The 17,642-nt window shown below is 51.8% G+C and overlaps 1 protein-coding gene across 1 annotated transcript; it reads right to left on the bottom strand.

Moving 5' to 3' along the window:
• Window positions 1-2,500: 2,500 nt before the first annotated feature.
• MREG (melanoregulin) lies at window positions 2,501-17,266 on the bottom strand. Its single transcript, XM_048309568.1, has 5 exons — window positions 17,169-17,266; window positions 13,700-13,859; window positions 5,915-6,005; window positions 4,163-4,326; window positions 2,501-3,810 (listed from the first exon to the last, which is right to left on the bottom strand). Exons 1-5 carry the CDS (start codon window positions 17,264-17,266, stop codon window positions 3,676-3,678), a joined length of 648 nt encoding a protein of 215 aa, XP_048165525.1. The 3' UTR covers window positions 2,501-3,675.
• Between the last annotated feature and the right edge of the window lie 376 nt (window positions 17,267-17,642).

Here is a 17,642-nt window from a genome sequence, read left to right as displayed (position 1 = left end):
CATCCTTAACAAGTAAAATGGGTAAGCCAGACTTCTTCCAGGCCACTGCATCCCATCTCCTTTGCCTGCTGCTGCTCCAGCCTTTACCAAACACCTGCACTGCCACCTTCTGCCTGTCTTACATCTCGCAGCTGAATTTCCACCACGATTTTTTTTTTTTTTTTTTTTTTTTTTTTTTGCTCATCCTGCCGAATTCAGGATGTACGTCCTAGGAAAACTTGGAATACAAAGAAGAAACCACATGTGCATATGCACAATCAACACGGTCTGTAAATTGATTTTTTCTAGCTGGTCTCTATTATTTGCACTATGCTTAATTCCTAGTTTTAATTCAGAGGAAGGGAACTAGTTTTAACTTTAGAGGAAGGGAACTCTCCAATGCTGCTCCCCGTGACCCAAAAAAATTAAAATACTTTGCCCAGAGAAGCTGTGGCCAAGGCCAGGTTCGATGGGGCTTGCAGGAACCTGGGATAGTGGAAGGTGTCCCTGCCCATGGCAGTGGGTGGAACATCTTTGCCTTTAAGCTCTCTTCTAAACCAAATCATCCTGTGGTTCTAGGAAAAGAAATCAAAGTGAAGCATATCTATGGCTTATAAATGGGAAAAAAAAAAAAGTCCATTAATTCTTTTTTTCTTTTCTGATGAAATTTTAGCTAAATGCAATGTCAAGTTGAGGGGGAAAAAAAGTATCTGAAAGCCAAGTGAACCCCGAGGTACTTTAAACCCTCTCACATTGCTCAGTTTAAAGAATTCTTGGTATTTTTCCTTTCCTGATTGAAGGGTGGGATACAAAGATGACTCTCTACTTAGAAAAATAAATATTCTTAGTGAACATGCTAATCCTTGCAGCAGCCAGCCTCAGGCCAAGCGGCATTTCCAAGCGGGAGCAGAGGCCCTGGCCCCAGCCCTGGAAGAGAGATGGGCTCAGCACTGTCTCCTGGAAAGCGCCAGAATCATTATCGAATGTCTAAACCCCAACCTTTAACAGAAAGCCAGGTCTTGCAGGCTTGAGAGACTCGATGCGTGCAGGAAAAGGTTGGGAATATTTCCCCTGTATTGTAAACAGGATTTTTCCCATGCTGAGGGAACAGTGGCATCTGGTGTTCGCTGGGCTCTCCTACAGCCACCGCTTCCCAGGCGGCTGCTGGAACCTTCCCTGGACACGGGCAGGGTTTGGCTCCCGGGCGGCACCTGGGACGTGCGGGATGCCCGAGCCATCTCCCCAAAGATCGGGTGGGGGGCTCAAGCCCATCTGAATGGCAGCTGGAGGCCTGGGTGGTGCATCAAATCCCAAATTGCTTCCAGCGAAGAAGGGAATCGCTCTTGGGGCAGGAATTCCGGGAGCGTTGTGTATCTCCCTGGTATTTTCTATGTAATTTAGAAAAGGCAAATTACTCTCTGCATTTTGCTAATTGAAATACGGTTTATTGTCTCCTATCCCGAGTGCATGAAAGGACATTTCCTACGGAGGTGGACAGAATGACCAACTCGAGCTTGGATCTATACGGAAACAATTTCTGCTGGTTTCTATCAGTTTTCAAGTTGCAGATTTTCCAAAGCTCTGCATCCTTCTGCTTCACCAAAGGCCGTTTTGCAATATTTTCAGGATACCCTGTGACCAGTTTTATCTGAGTGCTGGGGCTGGCAGGCTTTTTTCTGTTCCTGTTGTGATCGGTCCATAAACCCAAGTTCTGAGCCCGGTTACTCCTCTCTGAGTGTGGAAAGGAGCGGCTCCGCTCTGATCCCATGCTCCTGCAAATTCCTGCTCCTCCTTGTGGCTGCGCTCAGAAACTCAGCGCTTTCCCTGCACGGAGCCTTATTTCAGCAGCTAAACTCACTCAGAGATACTGATTATTGTCCCTTTTGGGCAGCCTGCCCTATTAAGTTACAACAAAATGCATTTTGGTGACATCAAAACCGGTTTCACAGCTGTGACAGAGAAGGGTGGCTCTGCAAAGGCATTGAACACCGACCTCCATGGTCAAAAGCAGCACAGCTAAAAGGATTTCTCTTCTTGCCCTTGAGGTTTCCAAACTCATCAAGTGGTTTTAAGTAACAGGTAGCACTGTGGCAATGCGCCAAGGGCTGGCTTTTGGGTGATGTCACACACCTTGGCACGGTGCTCCTCAGACCAACACATCTCTCTGTTCCGCAACAATTTGTTCAAATCAAACCCTGGATTTGTCGTGCATCAAAGTTTATTTTCTATAAAAACACAGGAGGTTTTCCAAAGGGCAGCTGAACTCCTGCTAGAAAAAAATAAATCAGTAGGAAAAGGGCACCTAATGCCAAATCCCACTGAAATTAAATTTGATCCCCGTCATCTCCTACAAAGATGTGGTATTAGGCTGGCAAATGCCCCAACTCTTGTAAGTCACCAGGCAATTTGAAGTGTGTGGAGAACAAGCTGCAAAAGCTCTACAAATATCCCAACCCTTTTGCTGTCAGCATTCAACATAAACATTGTTACCTGAATAGGTTACAGAGAGAATAAGAAAGGCTGGCTTTGTAATGTTTTCTTTATTAAACTCAGCTTTCATTGCTGTTCTGAGTTGACAAAAATGTTTCCCAGGAAGACTGACAAACAAAAACAGTTCATAAATATATATTTTTTTCAAACACCATAGGTATAAACAAATAAAAGCTCTGGTTTGCTACTTTGGGAGGCCCTGTGTAACCAGCATTTTCAACTGGCCAATTAGCAGCATGTGTGTTAATCAGTGAAGAACTTCCACTTGTTTTTAAATTATCAAATCCAGTGTTTTAAAAATTATTGCTCATTATCAGACAAAACCCCAAGATAAAAAGGATGTTCATTATACCATCCCTGCTGGTAATGAGGATTTTTATATTGACAGTACATGCAGCTTTGGTGGTGGGGTTTTTTTAGGCAATTAAGACCAAAACTTTTCAAAATTGATTGAGATGCTGGGCAACCAATCTGACGATGTTCCAGGAGCCAAATTCTCTGCAGCTCTGACCTTGGCACCTTCATAAACTCTACCTTCTTTTAATATGTCAAGCTGAGCACCCCTGACAAAAACATCCCTCAACCACTAATGGCTGGGGATGGAGCACTCAGCTGTGACACTGCTCCAAGGCTTTGCTGCCTGGAATTAAATCCTGTCCCGGCACAGCCCCTGCCTCTTTCTCAAAACCCCTGGGACCTGCCTGGAGGGCTGAGATGAGAGAACCAGTGTGCACAGAGTCACGGAGCTGTAGACGCTGGAGGTGTTTTTCCTCTCTCGCTGCTCCTCCTGGCTGGCAGGCTCGAGGGAGGGGACAGTGGCAGGTACCAGCAGAAGGTGGAAAGCTGGATTTCCTTGCAGCCCTTGGAACTAGAGGCACCTGAACCTTTGCAGTTCCTGGCAGCAATGCCTTGCATGGCAGACCCACCCCCCCTCCCCCATGCCTATTGCATACACTATTGGCCAGTGGTGTCCCACCCGGACTACTCTAGGGCAGTTGCCCCTCCCTCGTGCCCGGGAGCACCTTGGGGCCAGCACCCGCCATCCCATGTGCTCCTGCTGGGCACAGCTCGCTGGCCTCCCTGCCCTGCTCCAGCTGCCCACTCGCTTCTCCACGGGGAAACAAGGGGGGCACTCTCAGTGCTGACCCCCAGGCAGAGGAGCCTGTCCTGGAGCGCTGTCCATGTCACACCAGCGAGGCACATTCCTCAGGGCACCGCGGCCGGGACGCTCTGCGGGGCCCTCGGGCCCTCGTCCGCCCTGTCCCCTCCAGGCCGCTTGGGATACACCGCGCTGGCCATCTTGAAGAACTCGTCTGCAGCGTCCAGGGCGATGAGCCGGTCCTGCCAAACAGCGGGATTACGGTCACTGTGGGACTTTCCAGGCACATCCCTGCCCGGGGCCCTCCCTCCACAGCCGCCCTCAGGCTAAGCAAGGCGTTAGGTCTCATCTTTTCCCACCCCGTGGACAGGATGCAAGAGCATCCAGTTGCACAGAACTTGTGGAGGGCTGCAGAATTCATGGTGCTGCAACACTGGCATTTCCAGGGCAACTGAACAGCCAAGCTCCAAGTGCAACATCTGACAGGATCACCCCAGATGCCGCCATGTGTCTGAGCATCCTCTGGTTCACCTACTCATGTGAGCTCCCTGCAGAGCGGGGATGGTGGGGGGAAGGTGTGCTCGGAGTACTCACCACCACAAAGAGGTAGCGCTCGGAAAGCTCCCAGCTGGTTGGGAAGATGTTGGTCTCTTCCAAGAGCTTTAACAAGATGTCCCGGGCTTTGCTCATGTTCTGAGAGTCGCTGATGATGCTGAGTTTGGTCACTGACAAGAGGGAATCTGCTTCCTTCTGGAAACCTGGGGAAGAGATGTTACAGAAACAAGTCAAACATGAGAGCAGGGTCATCCCTGAGCCCTTCAGGCTCTTGCAAGGTTCCTTATTCCCCTCCACCCTGGGCAGCTGTATCCCTACTTCCTAAAACAAACCAGCACTCCCTCAGGCAGGGTGTGGGACAGGTATAAACTTGCTGCTGAGGAAAATAAATCACAAAAGTATTCACAGCGAGTTCGTTGCTGGTTTTCCTGAGAAAATGTGTGTGAACGTGCACAACTGAGGGTGTCGATTCAGCTTTTCCATGTTCCTGATGCTGACAGAGCTTTCAGGACTTGTGGGGCTTCCTAAATCAGGTAACAGGGATGAAACCTGTGGCAGTAGTGAATGCCAGGCTAAGTGTTCCTGTAGCAGTCAGCATTGATTATAGGAAGGGTATCCAGGGAAGGAAAGGTGGAGGGGAATGAATGTAGGGGTCTTTAAATGCAATGGCTAGCATTTAACTCTTTGTTCAGCTCCAGGGGGCTGGTGGTGATGCATCTCACATGAAAACACTTCTGGGGTAAAAGTGGTGGGCTTATGATTAAAACACAGGCCCAGATAACAGAAGATAGCAGGTTTCACATCTGGTTGCTCATTTAGCTTTGCTAAGGCCAAATGATCCCTGGCCTTGAGCTTCCCCAGCCTTTGCAAAGCATCTCCAGAGCCATAGCAGATGTGAGGGGGATGTGGAAGAGCCTTTGTGAGCCTGCAGTAAGAGATGGAAGGATGCCAAGTGATCCCTCCCATGCTTGGCCTGCACAGGCTGTGTGAGCACCTGGGTGTAGATGAGGGCTGACACCTCGTTATGGATTTATGATGTTCCTCCCACCCAGATGCCAGAATAGCAGGTAGGGCAGGACTGGCTGAGATACCCATCTCTGGCTCTCACTGAGGGTATCCTGGAATAGACTAGCCCATCCTCTTCTCATCAGCCACCAACCACCTCCAGAGCACGATGGAAGTCACCCAGCCGATGCCCTGGCACATCCCGAGTGTCACATGCTGTGTGCCAGGCAGTTGGGAAAACCCCGTCACACCCACCACCACCACCACCACTTGGAGAGAGCAGTAGGAGGGTTTCTGTGGAGCAATTCCACTTGCTGAAAGAATATTTCAAATCCCCTTGGGAGCAAACAAGGTGAGTGGCTTAGCTCTGATCAGCTGCCATGGGCTAAGGAAGCAAAATAGATGTATCTGTGTTCCCATCTGAAAGGAATATTCATTCCTTCCTGCTTATCTTGTTTAGAAAGACCTAGGGTGAACTCCCACTGCAAGGTTTCCACAAGGAAGCTTGAAGTGGATGACTGTGCATGTTATTATGGGCTTGGAAGGTGATCATGGCTCATGGGTTTTTGACGTGCCTGCAGACACGGTGTCCCTGTCCCCTCCCCGCCGTGCCTGAGCCCTTCGGAGCCTCAGATGCCACGTGGGACACCTGAGGGCATGGCTCAGCAACCTCCTTTTACTTCCCTCCTCTCCAGCTTGATTTCGTGCAGCTGTTCCTATCCTCAACCATGGTGGGATCTTGCATTCAGTAGCACTGGAATTACATCCTTTTGGCCTCCAGCTTACCTAAATCCTCCAAAATGTGTTTCCACCTGCTCCTCACTTCTTTCCGGGTCTGCCGTAAGGTATAAATGTCATAGTTGAGCTTCTGCCACTCCTACAAAGCAAAGGGATGAGGGACACTCAGTCATTGGAATCTGCTGCTTTTGAAGGACTTTCAGCTTTGAGGAAGGGAGCCAGAGGTGCAGAGCTGGTGCAGGCACTGAGCTATGAGGTGGTGGGTATGAAGGTCAATGACCAGGCTGCTGTTGCCCCTGGAAGAAATGACACTGACCAACAGAGAATATTTAGCTTGACACTTGGTTCAGCATCTCTGTGCCTTCTCTGTTCAAAACAGCTTCCAATTTCCCTGAAATTACAGAATTTAGCTCAGGTGTTGCTGACAGCTGCTCCTCAGTCAGACATGGAGCCCGCTGTTTGGCACTGAACTGGAGCAGGCAGGTGTTCAAAAGTACTAGAAAACAAGAAAAATAGACTTTTTTTAAAGATCGGGGTACCTTTTTTTAAAAGGACAGAGGTGCACGTGGATGGATGAGGACTGAACTGGAGTGATCTGACATGCTAATAACCCTTAGTGGCTGCCAGTTGCTGCAGTTAATGCCTCACTTCACTGCACAGCTGAAATCCTTGCACTGGACCTCCAGGTCTAGAGCTGGATAACGGGACACTGGGCAAGAGGGAAGGGTTTGGGGTTATTTATTAAAGTCACAACACATTTAAACACAACTGCACAAGTTTTGTGGTGGGCTTGGCAGTGCTGGGTTAATAACTAGACTCAATGATCTTAGATAACTTTTCCAACCTGAAGGATTCTGTGATTCCATGACTCTATGAACATGCATTCCTGTGGAAATGCATGTGTTCTGCAAGAAAACCAGGAGCACTTTTCCCAGCTTCTCCTAGCTGAGTTTAATCAATGCACACACTCCTAAGGGTGCATTTTTAGAAGCAGCCCAACAGCAGGGTCACAACATCACCTGATAACTTCCTTACAGTAACAACCTTAATTAATCTCATTCCTCAGCAAGAGATTACCTAGATGGGCTCCTGAAGAATAAACAAGTGTTAATCTGTGCTGTCACCCTGAGATTTTCCTACAGGCCACGCTGGGTTCAGAGCAGACAAACAATACCCACAGAGGTCGGCTGTGACTGTTTTCTGGTACTTGGTCAAAGAGCTGACTTGATTCCATAAAGATATGAAGATTCCTTAGTGTTTTTTTGCTGAATGTGGCTGACATGCCACAACTGCAGAGATTCAAAGCCAAGCCTGTTTTCCTGCTGATCGGCACTAGCTGCAGGAAGCCCTGGGAGATTACACTCTGGAAAAAGCAGCCAGCGGGGTTAAGACAGTGGTGACTTCACGTCAGGAGAGCAGGGGAACCGGCTCTGCCACAGCCGCTCGCTCCCAGAAAACAAAATCCCCTTCCAGAGGCACATTTCCCTCTCTCCTGAAGCAGCACTTGAGAACAGCTTGGCTGCCTGTACAGGAGGGCACCTGGCTGCCAGCACAAGGCACCAGGACAGCCCTTCACCAGAGAAATGAGGCAGGGCCAAGGCTCTCCTCTCCCCTGACACCGGCTCGGAGCTGGGAACTGAGCTCCTCTGGGTGGAAAAGAGGGGGGTTATTATGTTAAAGCTCTGTGGGAAGTTTATTGAAAACTTGAGAGTTTTTAGAAAGAGGCTGAAAAACTGTGTGATGCCTTGGTCCCCGCTGGCAGGGGTTCCTTGGAAACGCCTTGGCCCTCTCGTGACCCCCTGGCACAGGGAGAAAGGAGAGGGAGCCAGTCTGGGCATGCTGGTGGGGGAATGGCTGCGTGTCTCTGCCCTCCCATGGAGATAAACAAGGCCTTTAGTGCAGACAATCGATCCAGACAGCCACTGTGATCCCAGGCGTGCTTCATGCCGTGGAACTGGGGAGCTGGGGCACTGGAAAAAATGCTCCTCTCCACATAATGTGGCCTGCTGGCACCCAAAACCAGCTTTCAGGGCCACGGGGAATTACCCCATGGTATGAGCCAGACTCCTTGCTAAGCACAGTGAGCAGTGCTTAGCATGCAGGGAAGCTGCTCCTGATTTTCTCTGGATTAACAGCAGTGTGTTTTCCCTTGTCTATTTTTGTTTTAAGGGAATCTAGGTTATGGCTTTCTTGTACATCATAGTGTCTGAGTTGTGTTATGGAAGTGAATACAGTGAATATTCAGTCGCAGGGGAGCTCTGACAGTGTCCTGTCAATGGAGAATTTGGGGAGTGTGCTTTGGAACAGAAAATTATTTTTAACTGTGGTGCCTGGCTGGGACCTCTTGTTCTGGTGGGATTTCTTTTGCCTTAGCATGGAGCTGAATGCATTTACATTTCCATAGAAAGCTGGGAGGAGGATGCTCGCAGCCACAGAAAAGGAACTAGGGAAGCAGATTATCAGGATGACGTTGGGCTGAGCTCTCAAAGGGACTCATGCCCTGCTCTCTGTCAGTCTCACAAACCACTGGGTTTTTCCAGGCTATTCCTTGCAGCAGAGACATCCGAACAGCCGTGGGCTGTCCCCTGTGTGCCTTTGATGAGGGAATAAACTCAAGAGCATCTTTCCACACCCAAAATTATTCTTAAAAGCACCTCCCTTGAGCTACACAGCAGAGGAGGAGCGAAGCTTGCCCTGCCCGTGCACAGGCGAGGGCAACATCGGAGGCTTTGGGGAGGACGTTCCCGTCGTGCCAGGGAGCGTTTGGAGGGGCAGGCGGCATCACGAGGCTGCTCAGCCCCGCAGGGCAGGCGGCTCCACACCAAACCCCTCTCCCTCGGCCTTCTCGGGAAGTCAGATGGAACTCCTGGGGCGGGGAGGGGGTTTCTCACACACGGGACTGGGAAAGCACAGCGGGAGACTGAAACACCAAACCTGCGGCGTCTCTGTGGGGCCGGGACATCCCAGCCATGCACTCAAAAGCAATCCTTTAAGAAATAGACTCTTTTGCCAAAATCTGAGTTAACCACAGGAAACCAAAGCAGGTTGCAGTTCCCAGTGCTGTTTTTTGCAGCTGGTTTTGCCCTTTAAACCTACAGAGCAGGGCACAACAGATACCAGTGGGGGCTTGAGAGAACCCTGAATGTGTGTCAAGAATATCCCGGGAGCCGCAGGGAAACCCCGCTGCCTCCCCTCTCTACATGCTCAGCCCTTCAAATATTTACCTGGAAAATTTCCCCAGGCTCTCTAGTGTGAAGCACCAAATCTGCAAATGCCAAAAGACATGGAATAAGCCAGGCTAGTACAGAACTCAGAGCTCTAGGAAAAAATGTGCCAGGAGAACAGGCAACACTGTCCAACTTCTCATCCCTGATCACGTGAAAGTTTCCTAATTACTAGGGAGCTTCCTTTATGTTTCCAGAACAATCCTCTACCAAATCCATTGCCTTTATTGTCTTAAAAGCAATTGAGGTCACTGTTCTGTTCAAGAGTTATTTTAGAAATTAGGTCAAAACAGAGTTATCAGGGGAAGACTGGAAAATATCAGTCCAGGCAGGTACCAGGGATGCTCCTGCTCTGGCTCCACTGGAAGTAGCGGAACAAATATAAACTATAGACCAACATCTCATCTTAGACTAAGCTTAAATTGGATTCTTTTTAAGAGAGGCATGCAGACATTAAGAGGGTCAGGTCTGGGCTCCCCAGCTGGCATCCCCGGCGCTGGATAAATCCCATCACCTCTCTATGCCCCAGCAACAGCCGGTGACAATACTGACCTTCTCTGTAACCTGTTTAAAAAAGAATAATCCTGTAGGAGAGCAGGAGGAGAAAGAAAAACAGGCCTTGCCAGCTCATTAATGGGCTTTTCAGGGGGATGATGCCAGCGTCGCTCTGCTAGCCAGGCCCCTAGCAGGGATGCAGGCTGAGGGACTGCCTTTGCTAGTGGGGTTTATGATCCCACCTTTCCCTAGGGAATGAGCCAAGAGAAGAGAGAAACACTGCATTTACAGCAAGCCATGAGAACAGGGGATTTTCCTCAGTCATCATGCAAAATGCCATCTTTAGTTTCTGTTCCCAGAGCTGCACCCTAGCTCTGGCTCCTTCTCTGACGCTCCTTCTCTGAGTATTGGTGCACAGCTCCCTGCCCATGGCTGGGTAACTCCACACATCCCACCAGAGGCTGTGGAGAAACCAGGGCCACCCCAGACTGGACCTCATGGAGGGAACGATGCCACCTCACACTCATTAGCCTGGCAACGACCACAGTGCAGCTCTTGCTGCTCATTTCACCACCAAATTTGAGATTTATTTTACCCTACAACAAGCTCAGTGATGCTGCAGAGCAGGAGTAGGAAAAAAACCCACATTTTTCCCATATTTGAAACACGACCCTGGCCTTCAAAAGCTGTGATGACAGCTCTGATCTTCAAAGGCTGCATCTGCTTGGTCAGCCCCTCAAGCCAGCACTTCAGCAAGGGCTTTCCTGGTTTTCTCAGTGCAAGCTAAGGACACGCCGAGTTTGGACTGGAGCTGCCAATTTCCCAGAGCAGGGTTGCCAGCAGGGACAGAGGGAAGACACAACTCCACATGGATCAGGTGTGGGTGCAGCCCCATGGTGGGGGCAAAGAACTGACCCCAAGAGAGAGCACCAACACTGCCAAGATGGTGCCATACAGATAAAGAACACACGATGGAGAGCGACCTGCTCTTTGGGATCCTTCCAAAGGCTGGTGCTGGGAAATCCCTGAGATACAGGTGGGGAAGGGCAAAGCACACAGTGAGTGCACCGCACGCCAGAACTTCTTTGTTAAATGAAGGAACAGAAATGCACAAAGTTCTCCCTTCAGTCAATTTTAACCACAGGAAGAAAAGGACCTATAGCTTCGTAATACTTGTGCACTGCACGAGGAAACTGTTCCTCCATCCCGTCCTGCAGTATCCACAGGCTCCCCCTGGGGATTTCAGGAGCAGAGCAGCCCCCAAAGCAGATTATGGCTTTTGCAGCCCAGTGTTGTTCTGCAATTAGACTTTTTTCTCTCTCTCCGAGCTGAAGTCTCATTAGGAGGGGAGGGCACTGCAGTCTGGCCTAGTTTGAAAATGCTTGCTGGAGTAAGGAGAGATCTTGGCACCCAGGGCTGAGCACAGGAATGTTGGCTTTCCATCCAAGCCCCTCCCTGTCCTGCCACCCAGCAAGAGCTGCAGCTGGAAACTGCAGCAGCCTGTTGGGCTTCCCTGTGGTGCCTCAGTTTCCCAGCTCTAAGAGGAGACAGCAGAGCAGCTGCCAATCCCGGGCTGCAAAGGGCACGGGGCCACATTCAAAGCAAGTGTAAAGTGCCTTGGCTTTCCTCAAAACTTTCTTCACTGTTGTCCTGACGTTGTGCTCCTCAGGCTTTTTAGTAATTGCACTGCATATAAAAGCAGAGTATGTGATCCTACCTTTGCTGTGGAGAGGAAGCCCCGTGAGCTTTGGGCTTTCCTTTTCCACTGGCAGGCACGGGGACGGCTCAGACCCGCTAAAAACCCTACAGATACACAGAAGGCAGGATTTAGGGCAGGATTTAGGACAGACAGGCACACTGGGTTTAGGACAGGCAGGGGCAGGAGCACTCTCCTGCTCACCCATTACTGATGCTCTCCTCTGCTCGCTGAGCAGGGCTGACACACAACACTCCTGGGCACCAGTGCAGCCCCCTGAATGGTGCTGTCCTTGTTTCCTTCAGCCACTTTGGGATGGATGAAGCTCCCTGGCTTTTCTCAGACAAGCAATTGCAAGGTAGAAAGAGCAGCAGTGGGGAGGGAAGAGATCTCCAGTTAGAGCTGTAAAGGTCACATGCCACCATGAAAATGTTGTTACAAAACCATCTATTGTAAACACCATGATTAAATCAAACTCACCAAAAAAAAAAAAACCATTAAATGGGGATTCTGGCCAACGTATGCAAGGATTCCATTACCTCATTTAGCTTATTACACATTGTAATTTTGATCTCTCTGGAGTTTAAGGCTCCTTGTAAAGCTGAGCTGCCTTTTGGTTTACAGAGACTGTCACAGGAGAAACAGTTACACTCCTGCAGACTCTTGGATGAAGTAGGATCATGTTGAAGTTAAACATGAAGCCTCCAGGCTTTCCTGCAAACGTTCTGGAGTCATGAAAGCAATCAGAAAGGGAAAAAATATGCCACTGTTTGCTACAGCCTGCTCCTAATCAGGCCACTGCAATCTCCTTTGCACTGAAGTGCCTTAGCAAAAGAAATCAGGGCTGCAAAACAGCCTTTATGTAACAGCCATGATTTTTCCCTTCCCACTAAGAGCTGTGCCAGTTCCCTGCTTCCCAATAATTGCCGTGCATCCCACTGCAGGAGGATTTAACTTGACGTGTCCCCGGAGTGGCAGCGGAGCTCCGGGCGCTGCCAGGGTTGGGCAAACATCAGCCTGGCCATGGAAAGGACAAACAGGAATATCGAACCCAAACAGCAGCCTGGGAAGCCAGGAAAGGGGGCTGGGCCCCCAGTGCTCCCAGCACACGTTTGTGGGTTGTGGTGGTTGCAGGGTGTCATTCCCAAGCATGTTCCAGCTGCCCTGAATGCCTGGGAAACCTCCCTGGAATCTCCCTGCTTCCTTATACGTGCCAAACAAATGCATCTTCCTCATGTTCTTCCCATTCCCTGTCGCTTTCTTTTCCTTTCTGTCTCTTCTATTCCTCCTCCTCAGTTTCGTTCCCTGAGAAGTGCATTTGTCCCTGGTGTCCAGCTCAAGCCTACCTTGTGTCTTTTCCCACATCCCTGGATGCAGGCAGCCCATTACTGACCTCCTGAGTTCCTTGGTTTTTAAGTGTCAGCTGCTGTGTTCCCTCACTCCTCCATGGAAGACACATAACCCTCATTTTGGGCTGACCAAAGATGTACAGAAATAGAGATTTCTGAAGGGGATGGGGAGCGAAAAGATTCTGGAGGCAATTTATGCTCAATGGGATAACGCCCTGGGAGGGCACTGAAAGTATCCAAGCCAAGGAGAACATGGAGATTCTCAAAATAGAGGGAGATGAACCCAAGGGTACCATGGAGATGAGAAACTCATCACACCTCAGGGCAGCTCTTCCTGGATCAGTGCTGGAGATACCCCCAAGCTTCCCAAGGATCAGATGGCCACAGAGGCATCCACACCAGATATAGGATAAAATCTGGAGGGTGATGGAACAGATAGGAGGACCTGGTGCCTACATGAGCCACATTGGGAGACTTTGGGGTCTTCACAGCAGCTTAATTGAAGGAAAGGCATTGACCTGCTGGTGTCAGTCCAGAGGAGCCCACCAGGGTGATCAGAGGGGTGGAGCAGCTCTGCTGTGGGGAAAGGCTGAGAGAATTGGGATTGTTCAGCATGGAGAAGAGACTCCAGGGTGACCTAATAGCAGCCTTCCAGTGCCTGAAGGGAACCCTATAGGAAAGATGGGGCAAGACTATTTACAAGGGCCTGGAGTGACAGGACAAGGGGAAATAGCTTCAAACTGACAGAGAGCGGGTTTAGATTCAATATTAGGAAAAAAGTCCTCTCTGTGAGGGTGGTGAGGCCCTGGCACAGGTTACCCAGAGAAGCTGTGGCTGCCCCTGCATCCCTGAAAGTGTCCAAGGCCAGGCTGGATGGGGCTTGGAGCACCCTGGGACAGTGGAAGGTGTCCCTGCCCATGGCAGGGGTGGAACTGGACGAGCTTTAAGGGCTCTTCCATCCCAAACCATTCTGTGATTCTGTGATTAACCAGGCACTGCCAAAGCCTGGGCTGTAACAAAAGCCCCGAGCCCCAGCCCGTGGTGGGGCCGAGCGCTGGCGCTGCCTCACCTCCGAGTCTTTGTCCAGCTGGTTCCTGACCACGATCATGTTGTAGAGCACGCGGTCGTCGTCGGCCTCGGTGTGGGTCACGTCGTGGGGGGTGCTCCACAGGTTCTGCTCCTCATCCCGCGCCAGCGTGGCTCCAAAGGACGCGTAGGGGTTGTTGTTACTGCAGAGAGAGAGGGGCACGCAGCCTCAGCACCAGGCTGGCCCCTGCTACCTTCCCAGTGCCCACTGCTGTGCCCTCCCCTCTCCCAGCCCAGTCCTGCTGCCTGAGGAGTGGGGGAAATGGGGAGATGGAGGCTTTCACCTTAGCAAACATCCTGACCAGGCAAGCCACGGTTCAACCCAAATCATGCAATGCCCCACAGGTGCTCCTGCCTGAGAGCTGCAGTGATGTGCTGAGCTGTGCAACAACAGACAAGGCATGGAAAGGATATTCAGCCCCATCTCTCTCGGGGAATGGAGATGTCCTCGGCCTTCTAATGAATTCCAGGCTTTACTTGCTTAGCAAAGCTGAGCATCATCTTCTGGGAAGGCTGTCCCCACGGAGGTGGGGAGCTTTTCTCTGCACTGAGGCAGTTCTGTGTTTTAGGGCTTTATGCAGCTATTAGGATGTGCCACTTTTTAACCGGGATACTTCTGCCAGGAGAACTTTTAGCAGGGGATTTCCATAAAGTGTCTAATCAAGATGTCCAGGCACTTGAGCAGAACAATACAAGTGGAGAACTATTTTTGACCTTACCACCCTGTGGCAATCCCTGCTCACTTGTTGTTAGAACAACCCACTGTTTATTTCATTTGCTGCCTAAACCCCATGCCTTTCCCAAGGAACCCATACAAAGAAACTTCAGGTAATGCTGTGGGTACCATGGCACCAAGCCATAAAAAGATATTAAGAGGAGCTCCAGCACACAGATGAAATAGAAAAAAACTAATTCCCATCAGCATTCCAGCAGGAAGGTTAATTAGACTTTCAACAAACCAAAAACCTGAGCAACAGGTAATAAGGGGAAAGATAATCTCTTATAATCCCTCATTAAAGACAAGCAAACGAAGGGAACTTGGAGGGTGTGGAGGGCACCACAGTTTTCTCAATCGTGGAGCAGACAGGGAGGGAGCACTCAGGAGCCAGCTGTGCCATCAGCAGGAGTTCACTCCCACCCTGCCTTCCACAGCTCCTTCCCACTCAGGCATTTACCACTACTCTTAACATTTGAATTACTTAAAACACCCGTATTTAGCAATAACACTGCCACACCTGAGCTTTTCTGAGCCACTCCCTCCCTCACAGCTCGCAGGGCACTTCCCAGCACATTCCCATTTCCAAATCACAGCGTGGAGCATCCCATAAGGCATGCGGCAGTGCCCAGGAGTCAGCAAATCCATACCAGCACGGAGAGCTCTGCCAACAACTCTTCCAAGCAACACTGCAAAGGAAGAAATGGGAGGGAAAGGAGGAGCACGTGAACTGCAGTGCCTTTGCAGGTTAAGGAATCTCCACAGGACCAGAAGGGACCCAGAGCATTTCACACTCTGGATTTTATCCAGGAAATGGTGAGCACCAATGCTTCATCAACAGATTTCTGCTCCAGGGGGCTTTCAGTTCACATTAAGTGTTGGGATTTGGAGCCCAAATATTTAGTTTATTTTCATCCTGAGTACACCATCCGAGCCAGACCCCACCTTCACACATCAAGAGACAACCAAGCAGCCTGGATGCTTTGCAACACCAGCTCCCAAACCTAAAACTCAGCTAAAAGATCTGAAATCTCAAACAATTCGTTCATTTTAAACAACACTGCGGTAAAAATAAAAATACAGCCAACAAGCTATTGCAAGATCCCCACTATGAAATAAGACCGCACAGCCCCCCAAGGAGGGGCAAGGCAGCGACTGGGCTGTTAGATTAATTACACTGGCACACTTGTACAAGAGCAAGTGCCTTTCGAATCCCCAGAATGTATAGAGGCTTTCCTTCTTAGGGCCAGCATTAATTGGATCGCGGGCGGAAGGCGTGTTACTAAAGCGAGGTGCCAGGTGAGGGACAGACACCACGGCCACGGGGCAGCAGGAGGGAGCCTCTCCGCACGTGTGCTCGGCTCCCGGGAGGTTAATGCCAATTTCCTGGGCTGGAGGTCCCATGCTTGGGATTAGCCGGTTATTATTTAGGTAGCTGCTTTACCAGCGCGAGATCAGGACGTTTCAAGCCGTGTGTCACCAGCTCCGCTGTTACCTGACACCGATGCAGGACACGCCGGGAGCATCCCACCCTCCTGCCCGGAGCGCCTCTGTCGAAGCGATGGCGCAGGGAGGGCACGGTCCCTGCCCCATCCCGCGGCTGGGATACCCTCTGCGGTGCCAGGACCGCGGCTGGCATCGGGGAAGGAGGGAGAGCCGCTGCAAACCCCCTGAACAGATGTTCTGCCACATGCAAACCCTCCTTACGTGCTTCCACTGCTCTTTGCCACGAGTCAGGGAGAATCTGTTCATACAACACCCCCAACCTCACGCTCTGTGCACAAAGCAGATGTGACCGACAGCAGGAGAGCAGGATCTGCTCCCCAGAGATCAGCACACTCGCATAAAGCCGGCTCCGGCTGTGCATCGTCATCTCCTCTCTGGCATCCCTGAGCGGAACCAGGCTGGAAAGCTGGGGGTGTTCACCTGGAAAAGGGAAGGCTCCAGGGAGACCTCAGAGCCCCTTGAAGTGCCTAAAGAGGCGAGTGACCTTTTACAGAGGCAGATCGTTTTAGGAAAAGGGGGAACGGTCTTAAACTAAACGAGGGGAGATTTAGATGAGATGTTAGGAAGAAATTCTTCCCTGTGAGGGTGGGGAGGCCGTGGCACAGGGTGCCCAGAGAAGCTGTGGCTGCCCCATCCCTGGAAGTGCTCCAGGTCAGGTTGGACGGGGCTTGGAGCAACCTGGGATAGTGGAAGGTGTCCCTGCCCATGGCAGGGGGTGGAACGGGATGAGCTTTAAGGTCCCTCCCAACCATAACCATTCTGGGATTCTGCGACCCCAGCGTGCAAACACAGCTCTGCATAACCCAGAGCTGCCCGGCAGTGGGACCTGACCCCCTGCATAGGAATGCAGGGCCCCTCTTTTTGTTCAGTGCCTCAGCTCCTCTACTGAAATCCCACCGTGGAAAGACAAGCGCTGGACCGTCCCTGTGGCCGGGGAGCATGGGGAGCACTGAGGGGATGCCGCGGGCAGGGCTCCGGCGAGCACCGCGCCGGCTGTCAGAAGGAGCGCAGCCCCTGTGGCAGCCGACCCGGGCGGAAAGAGAACGGGAAGCCGCTCGTTCCCGCCGGGGGAAGGAAGATCCCTCCGGAGCCTCGAGCGCTCCGGCAGGGGATGTCCAGCTCCAGCGGCGGTGACAGCGCGAGGAGCGGGGCTGGGGACCGCGGGGCGAGGAGGGGCTCACGCGTGGCCGGGTGGGCGCATCCCCCGCCGCGGGGCCGCGCCGGGTCTCACCTGAGCAGGGGCTCCTTCTCGGGCGCCGCCGCCTCCCCGCCGCAGCAGCCGCAGCAGCCGCAGCAGCCGAGCGATCGCAGCCAGGCCCGCAGCCCCATCGGCGCCGCCGGAGAGCCGCGCCGGGCAGGGCGGGCCGGGCCGGCCCCACGGCCGTCCCCTGCCCCGCCCCAGCGGGGCCGCGCCGGGCTCCGCAGCGCCCCCGCCCCCTGCTCTGCCCAGCCCCGCCCGGCCCTGCCCAGCCCGGCGCGGCCCCGCCGGAGCGGCGGCGGCAACTCAGGGACGGGGCTGCTGCGTCCTCCCGCATCCTCCTTGAACCGCCCTCCCGCATCTTCCTCCTGCATGTTCCTGCACCCTCCCGTACTGTCCTGCATCAGCCTCCTGCATCCTCCTGCACACCTCTGCAACCTCCTGCGCTCTCCCGCATCCTGAAGCGCCCTTCTGCATCCTTCCAAACCCTCCTGTACCCTTTTGTCT

This window comes from Corvus hawaiiensis, chromosome 7 (genome assembly GCF_020740725.1).
Source record: "Corvus hawaiiensis isolate bCorHaw1 chromosome 7, bCorHaw1.pri.cur, whole genome shotgun sequence".
In the NCBI taxonomy this organism is placed as follows: domain Eukaryota; kingdom Metazoa; phylum Chordata; class Aves; order Passeriformes; family Corvidae; genus Corvus; species Corvus hawaiiensis.
The sequence above is the reverse complement of the archived record's forward strand: the minus strand, read 5'-3'. Positions and strand labels throughout refer to the sequence as shown.